This window comes from Chlamydomonas reinhardtii, chromosome 10 (genome assembly GCF_000002595.2).
Source record: "Chlamydomonas reinhardtii strain CC-503 cw92 mt+ chromosome 10, whole genome shotgun sequence".
Lineage (NCBI taxonomy): Eukaryota > Viridiplantae > Chlorophyta > Chlorophyceae > Chlamydomonadales > Chlamydomonadaceae > Chlamydomonas > Chlamydomonas reinhardtii.
In genome coordinates this window covers 2,307,476-2,322,397 of record NC_057013.1, presented here as the reverse complement: position 1 = coordinate 2,322,397, position 14,922 = coordinate 2,307,476, and the positions used below count along the sequence as shown (strand labels likewise).

The 14,922-nt window shown below is 64.9% G+C and overlaps 4 protein-coding genes across 4 annotated transcripts; 2 read left to right on the top strand and 2 right to left on the bottom strand.

The window, feature by feature from the left end:
* Positions 1-151: 151 nt before the first annotated feature.
* CHLRE_10g434800v5 (uncharacterized protein) lies at positions 152-2,852 on the top strand. The gene is made up of 7 exons (XM_001702416.2): positions 152-419; positions 511-577; positions 733-838; positions 1,075-1,183; positions 1,522-1,642; positions 2,013-2,099; positions 2,279-2,852. The coding sequence occupies exons 1-7, from the start codon at positions 187-189 to the stop codon at positions 2,480-2,482; spliced, it is 927 nt and encodes a 308-aa protein (XP_001702468.1). The 5' UTR covers positions 152-186; the 3' UTR covers positions 2,483-2,852.
* A 1-nt stretch (position 2,853) lies between these two features.
* On the bottom strand, positions 2,854-7,335 carry CHLRE_10g434750v5 (uncharacterized protein). Its single transcript, XM_001702597.2, has 8 exons — positions 6,580-7,335; positions 6,316-6,456; positions 5,990-6,146; positions 5,691-5,808; positions 4,530-4,656; positions 4,228-4,380; positions 3,987-4,085; positions 2,854-3,842 (listed from the first exon to the last, which is right to left on the bottom strand). Exons 1-8 carry the CDS (start codon positions 7,060-7,062, stop codon positions 3,453-3,455), a joined length of 1,668 nt encoding a protein of 555 aa, XP_001702649.1. The 5' UTR covers positions 7,063-7,335; the 3' UTR covers positions 2,854-3,452.
* A 388-nt stretch (positions 7,336-7,723) lies between these two features.
* Positions 7,724-9,485, bottom strand: CHLRE_10g434726v5 (uncharacterized protein). The gene is made up of 2 exons (XM_043066700.1): positions 9,109-9,485; positions 7,724-8,302 (listed from the first exon to the last, which is right to left on the bottom strand). Exons 1-2 carry the CDS (start codon positions 9,148-9,150, stop codon positions 7,823-7,825), a joined length of 522 nt encoding a protein of 173 aa, XP_042920097.1. The 5' UTR covers positions 9,151-9,485; the 3' UTR covers positions 7,724-7,822.
* Positions 9,486-9,655: 170 nt separating this feature from the next.
* On the top strand, positions 9,656-14,921 carry CHLRE_10g434700v5 (uncharacterized protein). The gene is made up of 4 exons (XM_043066699.1): positions 9,656-10,031; positions 10,333-11,243; positions 11,482-11,810; positions 12,134-14,921. Exons 2-4 carry the CDS (start codon positions 10,373-10,375, stop codon positions 14,264-14,266), a joined length of 3,333 nt encoding a protein of 1,110 aa, XP_042920096.1. The 5' UTR covers positions 9,656-10,031; positions 10,333-10,372; the 3' UTR covers positions 14,267-14,921.
* Position 14,922: the final 1 nt, after the last annotated feature.

Genomic DNA, 14,922 nt, shown 5'->3' with positions numbered 1-14,922 from the left:
ACTGCAAGGCGCTGAGGAGAAGTGAGGGCGGCGGGGATGGTATTGGTATCCGGCGGGGAAACCGGGCAGACGTGGCGGCCTCCAGAAACCCTGGTTGGTCCATGGTACAAAAGCAGAGCACCCCGCTCGCAGCATATCAGACAAATAACTTGATTCTGCCCTTCTCACTGCACACAATAGAGCGATATGCAAGCTTTCCGTCGTTGGCCTGGCGGTGGGACTTGCAACATCCGGAGAGCCGCGAGCTCCAGTAGTCCGCGCCCATGTTTCGTGCGTGTGCGAGAAGTACCGGCATGTCCAACCGCTCGACGTGAGCTGTTGCGCACAACCGCGTCGCTAGGTGCAGACGATGTTCAGACCGCGACTTCTTCCGCGCTTGACGCTGCGCAGACCTGGGAGCGCCTGAGCCTTGTAACGCGGTAAGTCTAGAATGTGCTCAAAAATAGATGAACCTGTGACAGTTGGAGAGTTGACCGTGTTTTGGTCGCATACCACGGTTCCCTCGCACAGGCAGCTCAAGGTCGCCGTGGCCGATGAGGACTATGCGCTTGCTGCAAAGCTTCGAGACGAGCAGAAGGTGGGGGTAGTGCTCGAGGGCGGGGTCAGCCGCAACGGCAACGGAGGCTCCGTAGCGGGTGGGCTGTCATCTGTCGGCATGCCGGTTCCTACAGCCCTCGTATGCACATTTTGCTTCGAACGTTAACCCTGGACCCTCTGCCGCGCTACCTGCAGACTCTATCCGACAGCCTGCCGCCCATACTCCAGTACGCGCTGGGGCAGGTGGCGAAGCTGCGCACGGGCACCACTCAGGAGCAGCTGCAGACCATCCTCAACCTTGGTGAGAGCCACGGCGGCAATCGGTCTTGCCTCAATCGCCACTGCCCGTGCTCGCCAACGCCGCTTGCCTGATACTTTGGCAGTGGATTGACTAGAAAGGTGCAGTGGTGACCAGCCATCCGCATTGACTAGAAAGGTGCAGTGGTGACCAGCCATCCGCATTGACTAGAAAGGTGCAGTGGTGACCAGCCACACGCATTGGCGCATGCCCGCTTTTGGTCGCGCTGCCGGTTGCAGGCGAGGCGGGTGAGCCCGCGGTGATCCCTGACCTGGCCTCCTGCCTGTCCAACCCCGAGCTGGCAGACACCGCGGAGAAGGCCATGTGGGCCATCTTCATGAAGAACAAGTGAGCGGGGCGGGGCGAGAACGGGCCAGGAGCGGAGGATGGGGGGTTGGGGTGTTGCACATGAGCGCGACCGCAGGACTGCGGCGCGTTGTCCTCAAACGTGCTCCGGTGCTAGAGAGTACCACTAAGGAAACACGCAGGAATGTACATGCGATGCGGTGCGATGCTCGCGGCATTACCTTTCCCATCTTGCCTGCAGCGACTTCTGCCTGAGCCGTGTGCTGGCGCGTACGGCAGCAGCAGCAGCAGAATCCGCGACACACTGCGTGCATCATTGCTCACTTTGCAGCTGACCCCGTGTGGCTGAGTCTGACCCCGGACCCCGGACCCCGCCGCAGGGACCCGCGCGTGAACGAGCTGATGCAGGAGGGCTGCATGTACATGCGCTCGCCCGCCACCTACGACAAGGCGCTGGGCGTGTTCAGCCAGATGATCCAGCTGGCCCCGTCCTACGTGGAGGTGTGTTAACGAGGGGGGTATATGCCTGAGCCAAAAGAGTTAGGTTCCCAATTGTCAAAGAATCGTTGCCCAACCCGGGAATGCAGGGGCAAGGCCGCGGCAGTTGGGCGGGCGGGCGGGCGGAGAGGGGGAGCGGGGCCGGCAAGGCAGGGCCGCATACCGTAACGGCAGTGACCTCGTCGCTTTGCAGTGGCTACGCAAGTGGAGGTGTCCCTTCCACAGGTGCAGTGCCGCACATGCTCAAGCCTTTGCTACCGATAGCGGGCTGCCGGCATCGGCACGTGCCCCTTTGACAAAGCGCTGCCTGGCCGGCCGAACCCTTGAAGTGCCCCAACCCGTTTTGCACCACACGCTCCGCGCCATGCCACAGGGCTACAACAAGCGGGCCACGGTCAACTACCTCATGGGCCGCCACCAGGCCAGCATCGACGACTGCAACGCCGTGCTGGGCATGCAGGTGTGTGGCGTATGGGCCCGGTGCTGCGACCAGCGATGGAGAGGAGTACGGTACTCATTTTGCTGCCTAAGCAAGAGTTGCGTTCTGTCCATGTCATTCACACCGCTGACATCACGGTGTGACACCATTGACTCCCAACATCCGCTCTGCCCTCCTCGCACTTCTTCTCGGCTTTGCAGCCGTACCACTTCGGCGCGGCGTCGGGGCTTGGGCTGTGCCTGCTGCAGATGTCGCGCTATGAGGAGGCGTTGGCGGCGTTTGAGGCGGCCCTGGTGATCCACCCGGGCATGTCCAACATCCGGCGCTTCGTGGCGGACCTGCGAAGGCACGTCGCCACAGATGGCCAGGAGCCGGGCGCTGGCGGGGCGGCTTGGCAGCAGTAGGCGGGTGCTGTTCTGATTACGGCAGGTCATGCCGCCTGAGCACAAAAGGAGGGGCAAGGGTTGCTCGCAATCCAAGTCGGTTGAGGTGGCAGAGATGGCTGGCAGGCGGGCGAGCGTTGAGTGTGGGACACTGTGCGGGTTAGGATGGCTGGTGGCGAAGTGACAAATTTTGGTAGTTCTAATAACGTGCGGGTTCCGATTTCCGCGCGCAGCGTTCAGGCGCTGGTTGTGGAAAATAAGGCAGGACTGCATCGAGCTGGTGGCAGGCTGACACTCGGTGTTCTGCCGCTTGGGACGCACAAGGGCTGACAGAGTGACTGACAACGACATGCTACGGATGTGCGATGGACAGTTGTAAGGCAGGTTGGTAAAGTCCCGTGGAGAAGTGGATGTGCGATGAGGAAGGGTGAGTTGATACAACGCCGGGCTGCAAAACGGACAGACCCGGGTCCGGCGAGTGCACTAGTCAACTTAGTTCGCAACAGAGCAGCCCCGCTAACCTGCCCCGTGCACTAGTCAAAAGTCGTGGCAGTGAAGCACCACCACAGCGCGTGTAAATCGCACGCCGACTCGCAGCAGCTTAGCGCACGCCATGCCCACTCAAGCCACCTCATCACATCACGGCGGCTCACAACACCGCTGCATTTCTGTCAAGCGCGCTCCCTCCTGCGTGCTCTTTCCTTGTCCCGGTCACTACACGCGAACCTCCTGGCGCAGCGCACGCCCCCGAGCACTTCGGGCCAGCGACACGCCACGCCTCCCTCCCACCCAAGCACTTGCCACGCGGGCTTCTGCTTTCACAGCTAGCTCTCGCGCGTGCGCCTCCAGTTCCAGGCCTCGCCAGCATCACCGCAACCGCCGCTGGCTGCGCGCTCCAGACACGCTTTCAAGCGCCCAGAGAGGCTGCGCGCCCACAGCGGTCGCTGCAGCAGCAGCTGCTGCTGCACCCAGACCAGTGCGGTTGGGCTGCTTACACCTTGGCGGCGGTGGAGCGGAACTCCGTGCGGGCAGCGCCGGCGCCGACGCCCACGGAGCTGTTCTCGCCACCGACGGAGATGTCGACCGAGGGGCGCATGCTGGAGCAGGTGGCCAGGGCGCTGTGCACGGGGTGGGCCAGGAACTCGGCCATCACCTCCTTGTCGGCGGCCTTGCCAGAGTCAATGTCCACGAACGCCTGCTGCTCGATGATGTAGTCGAAGCGGGGAGCCCACTTGCGCGAGCCCAGGCGGGCGGTGTAGGAGCAGTTGTCCACCATGAAGGCAACGCCGCGGGCGTGCATGTAGGGGTTCAGCGAGTCCACGGCCTCAATGATGGACTCGTTGCAGATCTCGCTGAAGGGGTGGCCCTTCTCGCGCAGCACCTGTACAGGGTAGGGGGTTAGGGGGTAAGCGGTGAGTTGGGCCAATAATGAAATGCAACATCGTTTGCTAAGCCCGAACCCTTGCCTGGATATCCGTAACGGGTACAAGATACTCAACCCGTCCACTACCCCGTGCTCGCTCACCTCGACGGTGGCCATCATGACGGCGACGTACACACCGGCGGTGAAGGGGTTGACGGGGATCTTGGACTCGTCACGCTCGGCGCGCACCTTCTGGCCGACCTGCGTGACAGAATCGCACAAGAACTGTTGGCGCACCCCGCCGCTTCTTTGCCCGTCCTCGCTGGCTCTGCGCTGTGCACCACCAACGCAGCGCCCCGAGCTTTCCCGCCACCGACCCCAATTCTGCCCATTTTGAGCGCACCTTCCACATGTAGGTCTGGTCGATCTTGCCCATGGGGAAGCGGTCGAAGCGCTGCACGGCCTGCACCACCGACTTGATCTCGTTGCCGCTGGCCACGTCCTCGTAGATCTCAAAGCAGATGTCCAGGGCGGGCTTGTACGAGGCAGAGTAGGCCTGCGAAAGCGGGTTTGGGTCACGTGTCAGAAAGGTCGCGACCTGCTCACCCCAGCCAAGTGCTTTAGCGCATGCTACACCTGTGGTGCTCAGCGCGAATCGGGGCGCTTGCCTGGTTTTGTCACCGCAACCCCAGTACAAAGGCGCACCTGCTCGAAGATCTTCTTGTCAGCCTCGTTGAACGAGTTGTAGACGGACAGCATGCCCTTGGTCGAGATGGTGCGGGAGATGGGGCCGGTGATCGACTCCACGGACTGCTTGAAGGCCTCCTCGTCGCTGCGGTTGGGAAATAGGAGCGCGACAAGGGCATGTCAAGCGGTGGGGAGACGGAGCGCGCGTGCCAGATGCTACCCCATAGGCAGCCGCGGAAATGGGAGGGGTGACTTGGCTGCAGCTGTCATGGGAAAGGCTCATCCCCAGGCTGGTTGCTCTGCTACTGCTGCCGTCGCTTGGAGTGCGGTTGCTTGCACCCGTATGCCGCAAGCCGCTCCGCGAGCATGTCAAGTGCCTGACCCCCCGCCAATAAGCTCCTGGCACAGGATACGGCATTTCCATTCCGCGCCATGCCGCCTGGCTGTGGCGCAACCGCCCAATCAGCTTTGACCGCGCTCCGCTGCGGTGGCCCAAGCACAGCGCTGGCAGCACTCCAGATCCAGCCGCCCACCCACAGCGGACGTGACGTGCCACCCGCTACATGCCGCTGTGTACTCCAGCCAGCGCTGCGCCCCGCCCGTGGTGAGTGAGTGGCGGCGCGCTGCACACTCAATCTTGCGCGTCTGTGCCTGATCTGGGTCAATGCGACGCAGCTGTTGGCGCCTGCCACTAGCTCCCCTGCCTGTCCGGCGCGGCGGCTGGCACCCTGCAGAACCAGCCCGTTGTGTTGCGGGCGCTGCTTTGCTCCCGGTGCCTGCTACTGTGTCCCCTGCTCTGTTGCTGCCTGAGGGTTGGCAGCTGCGGCTCTGACTGCAAGAGCCGCAGCTGCAGCAGCTAGAACGCCAGGCGCTTGGACGCGGAAGACCCTCCGATATGCACTGCTCCCGGCTCTTGGCTGTCCGTGCCTTGGAGTTCCTCACTCGCGTATTGCCGCGGCCCGCATGTCACTGCTGCTGCGACGCTGTTCAGCTGGGCTGGCAGCCAAAACCACCCTCTCCATTTGGGTCCACCAAAAAATGCGGGGTTTCTCATCAGCTTACCTCGACAGACCACCTTTGCTTTAGCCTTCTCCATGCCCTGTCATTGTCCCCTACCCTACCACCCCTAGCCCCACCCCTAGACGCCGTTAGCGTGAGCCGCGGCGCCGCGGCGCTCACCTCATGCCCTGGCGGGTGTAGCGGCGGAACAGCGCCTCCACAATGCCGTGCACGGCGCCCAGCAGCACGCAGCGCTCGCCGTAGATGTCCGACTTGTACTCAGACTCCAGGGTGGTGGCTGTGTGTGGGGGGTGCGGATGCAGCGTGTGAGGGAAATGCAGCGCGGGTGCGATATGGGTTGGGGAGCTCTACACTCGCCTAGGCCGCGCCCCTGACGCCCGTGCTGGCCGCAACGCACCCGACGCCCCGGAACAACCCAAATGGGGACTCCTGCCCCTGCAAGCAGCAGCCAAACTCACGGAAGGCGAAGGGAGCGCCCACACCGATGGCCCAGCCGATAGCGATATCCGCGGCCTGGCCAGTGGCGTCCTGCTGGATGGCGAACGAGCAGTTGATGCCCGCGCCGTTGACGGACTTGCCCTGCTCATAGAGGCGGCGCACCGACGGGCCCATACCCTGCGAAAATAAAGAGGATATGGGGGTGGCAACAAGCATAGGTGCACGAGCCAGGCCTCGAAGCGGAATGTCACTGGGGTAGGGGTGCGGCACGGACCAACCCCGCGACGACTTGCACGCCAACCCCCGCGCTCGCCCGCGCTCGCTCAACGATAACCCGCCTGCCCACCTTGGGGGCCACCAGCACGACATTGATGTCCTTGCGGAAGTCCACACCGTCGTTGCGCATGACGCCCAGCAGGAAGCCATGGCTCAGACCCAGAGTGGCACCGGGCTTCATGGCAGCCAGGATGCGGGGGTACAGCTTGGCCTGCACGTCAAATACAAAATTCGTTGGTGAGCAGGGAAATCCGAGCGACGAGGACGAAGGACATGCTCGCGGCGGCTAAATCACTCCCACGCTCGATCCAGGCCCTCCCTTAAAGCCAATTACCTGAGCAGCATCAGAGATCAGCAGAATAACGAAGTCCGAAGAGGAAATCTGCTCGAAGACCTCGCCCAGAGTACCGTCCGTCTTGCTGAACCCGCAAGCCTCAGCCTCGGCCCACGAGGGAGAGTCCGGGCGCAGGCCAATAGCGACCTTGATGTCCATGCCAGCCTCAGCAATCGAGTCGCGCAGGTTCTGGGCCTGGGCGGGCGCCTGGGAGCCCCAGCCGATGACCGAAACCTTCTTGATGCCCTTGAACGCCTCCTTCAGCAGAGGGTACTTGTCGCGGCCACCGCGCACAATGTACTCCTCAGTGGGGCCGAACTTGGCATGCTCCTTCTGGAACACCTTGGTGTTGAAGTCCAGGTGCACCGCGGCGCTCACGCGCACAGCCGAGCGACGGCCAGAAGGAGCCACGCGGACGGCCTTAGCGGCCGCCTGCTGGCGAGAGCCAGACAGAACACGGGACTTGCTGTTCAGGAGCTGCATTTTAGTAAAGGGCTCAAGGAAAAGAGAGAGTTTGGAGCTCGCGGCCGCCAACTAGTGCAGTTGCGATGGGGTTCATCGGGGATCCCGAGCGCTGGCTTCCTGTTGCTCCGCTGCGTGCGCGATGCATTCAATTTCGTACTTACATGCCATGGCAACCCCGAGGATTAGTCCAGGGCCTTGACTCGGCCAGGCGCGTGCTTGCCATCGGTCGCTTGCTCTATATTCCCCATAGTTAGATGCCATGATGTGTCGTGCAAAAGCTGCGACTTCATCTAAAGTAACCAACCTTTCAATTGGCAGCGAGGCGCTTGTCGACTTACCCGGGCGGTCCATGCATCGAGACGACCCGGGTTGGGCACACGGCTTCGACATTGCCAGCCAGTGAGTAACCAGACGTTCGATGGCGAATATGACTGGTACAGAATTGTGCTGGAGCGTTTCCTGGCGCAGGGCCCCAGTAGAACGTGGCAGGCAGGGGTGGGTTCCTCCAGGGGTTGCCTGCGCCCCTGGTCGCTAGGCGCATACGTAGGTTGAGGCGAGGTAAGGTATGCAGGCATCCAAGGATGTCACACAGGTCTCGCGGGTCACACCTGGAGGCCGGCGGGCGTGGGCGGGCGGGGCAGGGTGGGGTCTGCGCCAGTCTGCGCCATTTGAGTGCGGCATCGGTGAGGACTGAAGAAGCGCAAGTGAAGCACCGAGGCGCTCCCAGCACTGACCATGCACCTCCTGCAGCGCCACCGCGCCGCCACACGGGCTGCACCTAGCTGCACCTGCGGCCGCGGCGGCGGACGCTCAGTCCGAACGCCATCACCGCAGTCGCCTGCTCCGGTATCCCTGGGTAACCCTCGTCTCCTCGTGGGGACCGTCGCCACAGGACTGCTACGTGTGTGACGATGACAGCGCATAGGGATAGCCACCAGTAGCAGTGGTGGAAGAATCTGTCCGACGCCTGCTGCTGCTGCTGCTGCTGCTGCTGCTGCTGCTGCTGCTGCTGCTGCTGCTGCTGCTGCTGCTGCTGCTGCTGCTGCTGCTGCTGCTGCTGCTGCTGCTGCTGCTGCTGCTGCTGCTGCTGCTGCTGCTGCTGCTGCTGCTGCTGCTGCTGCTGCTGCTGCTGCTGCTGCTGCTGCTGCTGCCACTTGCCTGGAGAGGGAGGGGCCATGGGCGCCGGCGGTATAGCCTCCGCGGCGGCGGCCGCGGCGGCTGCCATGTACAGCTGTTGCTGTGGCGGCCGAGGCTTCTCCTGGAGTCCCCACGGGCGCAAGCGGTAGGGACATGGGGTTCCATGGGGAAGGGAGGTGGCCAAGGTAAACTGGGTAAACCGACAGAACCGAGCAATGTGGGGCACACTGGCACAGGGGCCACAGCACTAGTTCAGGGAGACCACGGGGGCGTGAACGTCTGAATGTCGGATCCCCTGTGTGGCTGTGTCAGATGGCGCAGACAGATGTCACCTCCACACCAAACCTGAAGATGGTGTCCACTCAGCACGCGCGGCTCTGTGTATTGACGTGCTTGAAGGGGTGCCGCCAACGGATGCCCTCGTGTGCTTTGGCAAATAGTTTGAATTTGCCTTGCTCTTGGACCGTGCTTGTCTGCTGTCCACAAACGTGGCCAGCAAAACCGCCAATCCTTGCCTCCTCGCTCCCTCTTGCCCTGGTACGCCTTGTGGGGTTGTGGACCGGGATTCTAGCCATCACACCAGGAATTCAACTCTTGCGCGACCGTCCACAGCGTTTACCGTCGGTTACGAGGTAACATGGGAATTCGCAACTTGCGCTACTGACTGCCTACTCTCGTGCCGCCTGCAAGCCCACTCCGCCTTCCGCTCTGGTCTACGTACGCATTAGTTCCGCAACACTCGTCAATAACTCTTGCGCTATGCCTTTTTTGCCTGTATAAATGGTACTGTTCCTGCTTGGATCCTTGTCCCTTGCCCGCACCGCACCAGTGTCGGAACACGGCGTGGCGCACGGCGGTGCTGCTGTTGTGCTTCCGCCAGCAGCCACAGCTGCTGGGGGCACTGGTGCCCACCACCGCAACGTTCACCTCTCTGCCAGCACGGGCTGCACGGCTTGAGCTACAGGGCATTCCCGCAGATGTTTCACACGATGCGCTTACTTGATTTACATGTGCTCCTGTACTGCATGCTAGCTACCACACACGGGTGGGCGGCGCAAGCAGGGGTGCGCCCTGCGCGCTGCGTTGAATGCGAAGGAGACGAAGAACGGGACAGAAAACGTCTTCGACGCTAAAACGCAAACCGCCCGCTGGCTCCCAAGGGGGCGCTCGAATTCCTATCACTCAATGAAAGCAATTGAAATGGATTGTAAAACCCTATGCGCGTACTCGATTGCGTAGTGCAATCAAGAAGTTGAATGTTGCAGGGCCTTGCTGATGCGTCCTTGCTAATGTAAAAGCATCAGTACTATATTACTTTCATTCTTATGGTGAAAAATGTGGCTGCACAGTAAATGCTCGACAGCTACGGTGACGGGGCTCGGAGCAGCAGTTTGCCCTGATAGAGAGGGCGTGAGGCGGTCGTATACCAGGCACATATCTTACTTTACACACACTGCTTTAACATTATTTAATGGCACGCTGATGGAGCTATGGGACTTTGCAAGCGCTCAGCGGGCAAATCGGCATTGCGCCAGCCTTGCCTGGCGTGGGACCACCTGACGGATGCTTGGCATGCCCCTGCAATACATATTCGCTCCAGCTTTCCTTAAATTTGCTGAGTATTGGCCGTAAGGCGCGGTCAGGTCCAGTCCCTCAAGTCCCTGTGTGGCTTTACTCACAGGTATCTCCCCCAGAGATTTTTAGTTGCTACATATAGTAATTTGCCTCTGACGGGTCCGCTTGGCGAGTGGGTGGCGCGCGGCGAGCTCCACTGACCGGGCCCTGACAACCCGCCACGCCGGCACCCTTGACTGAGCACCGACGGCCCTAGGGGGCACTGTAATATTAAGGTAATGTTGCACGGACCGGGAGGCAGGGAGGAAGTGCTGCAGCTTCCAACTGCGAGGATCGCGCGGGCCACTTGCCGTCCGCGAGGCTTGTGCTTAAGACTGAATTGGCATTGCCAGTACATGCATAGAGCTAGGCTGCAGTGATCCTCACGACGCCGCGCGCCAAACGGCCGAGCCCGCTACATAATTTTCGAGTGTTCCCGGGTCGCGGAGGCTCTGGCGTTTTGTGCTTGCCCCATCATGGCGCGTTTCTAGAGGATCATATAGCTGAAGCGACCCCTCTGCGCGCGGTTTGCTGCAGCTGTCGCAGACTAAAGCGGGGTGTGAGAACCGTGCCTTGAATGGACTTCCTCCTGAAGCGCCCGGACGCGTCAGCAGCTGCGCCCCGGCCGCCCCCGAGTGGCCGTGGCCGCGGCACCGGTGCGCGCTCCAAGCCGGGCGCGGATGCGGAGGCTAAGAGCAGCAGCGGCGCACCAGGGACCGAGGCCGACGCCAGTGAGCAGCCCGGCACGGCCAGCGCGGGCGCTGATGGCTCGGCTCACCTCGCCGTCGCGCCGCCCGGTGGCGGCGGCCCCTCCCTGGGCTGGCTGCTGCGCTATGCTGGCCTTCGCAACGAGAGCAAGCAGGAGGTAGACGGGGACGACACGGCCGCCACGTCGGAGGATGGGGCCGACGGGGACGTGGTAATAGTCGTGTCCCACGAAAAGGACCCGCAGCAGCAGCCGCTGCAGCCGCGTACGCGGGCAGCAGCGGAGGACAATGTCATAGCCAGCGGCAAAGGCGGCACCAAGTCGGGGGCCAAGGGCAGCAAGGCGAGCGAAGATGCCAGCGGTGTCGGCACCGGCGCCACGACGGACAGTGCGCCGGTGCAGGCGGCGGTCACTTGCAGCAATGGGTTCACGGTGGCGGCGCAGCCGCAGGCGGCCCCCGGCTTCGGAGCAGCGGCAGGCGGGGCGAAGCCCGCTGACGGCGCGGCAGCAGCCGGCAGCAGCGCCGGGGCGGGGAGGCAAGAGCGGGGCGCGGACCCTGCTGGTCGGCAAGAGGGCAAAGTTCAGGAGCCGGAGGCGGCAGGCAGCGGCGTGGGACCAGGGCCTGGTGAGCCCGCTCCCCCGATGCGGCCTCGCACGTCTCTGGATGACGACCTGGCGGACATAGCGGGCGCACTGGAGCTGCTGGCGGCGCAGCCCGCACCCACAGCGCCGCCGTTTGGAGGTGGGTGGCTGGCTGGTGTGGGCCGGTTGTGGGGCGGTTGTGTGGGGTTGGGTGCGTTGGGTGGCTCGGGTGGAGGTGGTGGGTCAGGGCAGTTGGGTGGCGCGGGTCTCGCAAGGGGCGGCCGATTGCGACTGTGGACGGCTACGGTGGCAAGGGGTGTCGTTTCCTTGCTGCGGTATGGACGGGGCGTTACACCGGACCTCGGCACCTGGGGCTGGGCATGCGCCCGTGGTCGCAGGCTACCCCGGCTCTGGGCGCGGCGGGCCGGCGTCCTTCTCCGGCCGCGGGGCCGCTGGCGCTGGCGGCCGGCACGGCGGCGGCCGCGGCCGCGGCACTCGCCTGGGCGGCAGCGGCCCTCGCGTGCTGCTGCAGCGCGCTGGTGGCTCCGGGAGCAGGCGGGGGGTGGCGCTGTGGGGCGTGGAGGAGTGGACGGCGGCGGCGCGGGCGGGCGAGGCGGAGGGCGGCTATGCGGCGGCGGAGGTGCCGCTGTTCGGCGGCGTGCCGCGGCGGCCGCGTACGGCACTGTACTGCTCGCCGCTGCTGTACGAGCAGATCCTCATGCTGCAGGTACGGCGTGCAGCCGGGAGCCGTGTGTGTGTGGGGGGGGGGGGTTACATTCATGATTAATTAAGAAGTGGGGGGGGATCGGCAGGGAGGCGCTTGTGCATGGCGCGAAGGAGAGAAGGTGGTCTACCGCACTGGGCCGGGCCCGGCTGGGCTGGGGCGGGCTGGGCTGGGCTTCGGCCACTAATGCCGTCTTTAAGTTGGGGAAAGCGAAACTTGCGTGTGTGAACGAGTGGCGGCTGACAGCACTGATGTCGCTGGCGCCCTGCCTCCCCGTCCCTCTCCCCTCCCCTCCCCTCCCCTCTCCTGCCCGCCCCCGCCGGCAGGACCCCGACCAGCCTGTGGAGGTGCGCACGCTGTCGGCGGCGCAGGTGGCCCGGCTGCTGCTGCTGCAGAAGGAGGGCGAGCAGCGCCAGCGCAGAGCCCAGGCCGCGGCCGCAGCGGCGGCGGCGGCGCAGCAGCAGCAGCAGCAGGCGGCGGCGCTGCAGGACTTGCAGCAGCTGGAGCAACAACAGCAACAGCAGCAGCTGTTGCGGCGCCAGCAGGTTTCGGACCAGGTGTTGATGCGGCTGCAGGGGTCGATGCAGAGCCGGCGAGATCCGCGGTTGGAAGCGGCGGCGGCGGCGGGGTTGGCGCTGAACGGCGGCGGGGCCGGGCCCAGGGGCGGGGCGCCGCTCGGCCGCGGCGGCGGTGTCAGTGGGATGAGAGGCGGTGGCAGGGCCCTTGGCGGCTTGTTGGGTGAGCGGGAGGAGGCGGGCAACGGCGCGGCGCTCCAGGCAGCTCTGGAGGGGGCACTGCGGCGCAGGGCCGCACAGAACCGAGCCCTGGGGGGCCTGGATGCCGAGGGCGCGCGAGCGGAGGAGGAATTGGCGGCATCAGTACTGGCGGCGCGGCGGGGCCTGGCGGGGAGCATTCCTCGCACCTATGCCGATGCGGAGGCGCAGGAGGCGCTGCTGCAGCGCCGGCGGCAGCTGCAGCAGCTACAGCTACAGCAGCAGCTACAGCTACAGCAGCACCAGCTGCAGCCGCCGCTGTCGGCAGAGGTGCGGCAGCAGCTGCTGAGCAGGCTCTTACTGTCGCGGGCGTATGCGGACGCGACGGGGGGCGACGGCCTCGACGTCGGCGGCGTTGGGGCCAGCAGGTTCGGCCGGAGCGGGCCGGGCACACTGGGTGCCGGTGGGCTGGGCGGCGGCCTTGGGGGCGGCGGCGGAGGCGGCTTCGGTGCAGGCCAGGACCTGGGCGGTGGCGGGGGCGGCGGAGGCGGCCGGGGGTTGGGCGGGCTAGGCGGCGGCGGCGGCGGCGGCGGCGGCGGCGGCGGCGTCCACATGCCGGCGGCGCTGCTGCTGCGCCAGGCGCGAGGTGGTCCCGGAGGCTCGGGCGTGGCGCTGGGGGACCTCAGCGGCGGCATGGGTGGCGGAAGCCCCATGGCTGACGATGGCGAGGGCGGGTTGTTTGGCGGCGCTGGCGGCGGCGGGGGCGGCGGCAGTCGTGACGGCGGCGGGCCGCTGCGCCGTGGGCGGCCGCCCAAGGCCGTGAGGGGGGCGGGGGCGGGTGCTGGCGCCGGTGGCGCCGCCTTGGGGCTCGGCGGTGGCGTGGATGCGCTGGGGCTGCAGCTGCGGCCTGGAGATGACGGTCTGGTTGGTGCCGGCGGGCTGGGTGGATTGGCCGGCTTGGGCGGCATGGGTCTGGATGGCAGCGGCGTCCTGGGCGGTGGCGACGGCGGTCCCGCCAAGCGCGGGAGTGGGGGCGGCAAGCGGCGGCGGTCGCCCGAGCCCCTTGCGGCTCCGGAAGGCCTGCCGCTGCCCCTAGGTATGGCAGACCCGGCGCTGCTACTTGGCGGACGGGGGGCAGGCGGTGGCGGCGCGGCGGGTGGCGGGGGGCTGCCGCCGCGGGGCGCGTCCTCCCGCAACGGCGTGCTGGGCCCTCACCTGGGCCTCGACCCATTGGGCCTGGTGGACAGCCTGGGGGGCGGGCTGGGTGCCGGCGGCAGCGCATGGGGCCCGGCAGCAGAGGAGGAGGAGCTGCCCTACTCGGCGGCCGCAGCACTGGCGGCAGCCGGCGGCGGCGGTGGCAAGCGCGGCAGTGGCGGGGGCCGCGGCGCAGCTGCGGCTGCGCTGGGGCCGCACTGGCAGGAGCTGGAGCCACAGGCTGGGGCCGCTGAGGAAGAGGCGGAGGAGTATGACTACGCCGCCCCTGTAGCCAAGCGCCGCGGCCGGCCGCCCAAGAACTCGGTAGCGCTGGCGGGGGCGGGGGCCGAGGGCGGGGCCCGCCGTGGCGGCGGCAGCGCCAGTCGCCAGGTCAGCCCGTCGCCGGCACGACTGGCGGGGGCCGGGGCCGACGGCTATGACCCGGTGATTGAGGTGTCACGAGTGCGGACGGATGAGGAGGGCCAGATCAACATGACGCTGTCACACAGCACTCTGGGCACCTTCACAGGCCGCCTGGAGCTGCTCAATTGATTGGGCCCCCGAGTTGAGGCCATGGTGCTGAGCTGCTTCAGGACAGGGCCGCTGAGGCCGTGCTGGGCAGTTGCCAACGCTTCCCAGTCGCTGTGTGTTGACGGGCGGCCCAGGGATGTTGTGTACCGGAGTACTTTAGGGCACGACGGAGGGAGACACCGCGCATGTGGCCGTGCATGGGGTGTGTGCTGGGCTGTCCGCGGGTGTGATTCTGTCTGTAAGGACGAGTGGGGGACAGCCCGCATGTAGGGGAACTCCCACTGTGACTAAAATGTACTGCACAAGAATGTACATGGGAGGTTGTATCATGAAACTTCTGCGCGGGCGCATTTGTTTGTGTGCGTGATGTATCTGTCTTAATTGCCATGCCTCTGACAAGTGCGGTTGGCCGCACCGGCAGTTCCAAAGATTGATTGCGATTGATGCATAAGGCCAGAGAGCAATTTTGCACTGCGGTGGGCGGGTGGAAGGAGTTAAAAGGAAAGCTTTATGTTTTTGACACACATACTTGTGCAGAATCCCAGCTCTGAGCCTGTTTTGTGTTCCGGCAGAAGCTCTGCCTAGAATGTTGTGATCCTGTCTGGGCTGGTAAGGGGGGATGATAGGACGGTTTGTTTGGCGCTGGTCGCCCCTCGGTGGGCTGGATTGGCTGTTTG

Excerpts from the sequence above, each read along its gene's own strand:
- CHLRE_10g434800v5 (XM_001702416.2), top strand. The coding sequence starts at position 187 with ATGCAAGCTTTCCGTCGTTGGCCTGGCGGTGGGACTTGCAACATCCGG. Across the intron at positions 1,184-1,521 it reads GCCATCTTCATGAAGAACAA|GGACCCGCGCGTGAACGAGC; the intron begins GTGAGCGGGGCG and ends ACCCCGCCGCAG. Across the intron at positions 2,100-2,278 it reads ACGCCGTGCTGGGCATGCAG|CCGTACCACTTCGGCGCGGC; the intron begins GTGTGTGGCGTA and ends TCGGCTTTGCAG.
- CHLRE_10g434750v5 (XM_001702597.2), bottom strand. The coding sequence starts at position 7,062 with ATGCAGCTCCTGAACAGCAAGTCCCGTGTTCTGTCTGGCTCTCGCCAG. Across the intron at positions 6,457-6,579 it reads TGATCTCTGATGCTGCTCAG|GCCAAGCTGTACCCCCGCAT; the intron begins GTAATTGGCTTT and ends TTTGACGTGCAG. Across the intron at positions 6,147-6,315 it reads TCGTGCTGGTGGCCCCCAAG|GGTATGGGCCCGTCGGTGCG; the intron begins GTGGGCAGGCGG and ends TTATTTTCGCAG.
- CHLRE_10g434726v5 (XM_043066700.1), bottom strand. The coding sequence starts at position 9,150 with ATGCCCTGTAGCTCAAGCCGTGCAGCCCGTGCTGGCAGAGAG. Across the intron at positions 8,303-9,108 it reads CAGCCCGTGCTGGCAGAGAG|GAGAAGCCTCGGCCGCCACA; the intron begins GTGAACGTTGCG and ends TGGGGACTCCAG.
- CHLRE_10g434700v5 (XM_043066699.1), top strand. The coding sequence starts at position 10,373 with ATGGACTTCCTCCTGAAGCGCCCGGACGCGTCAGCAGCTGCGCCCCGG. Across the intron at positions 11,244-11,481 it reads CACAGCGCCGCCGTTTGGAG|GCTACCCCGGCTCTGGGCGC; the intron begins GTGGGTGGCTGG and ends CCGTGGTCGCAG. Across the intron at positions 11,811-12,133 it reads AGCAGATCCTCATGCTGCAG|GACCCCGACCAGCCTGTGGA; the intron begins GTACGGCGTGCA and ends CCCCGCCGGCAG.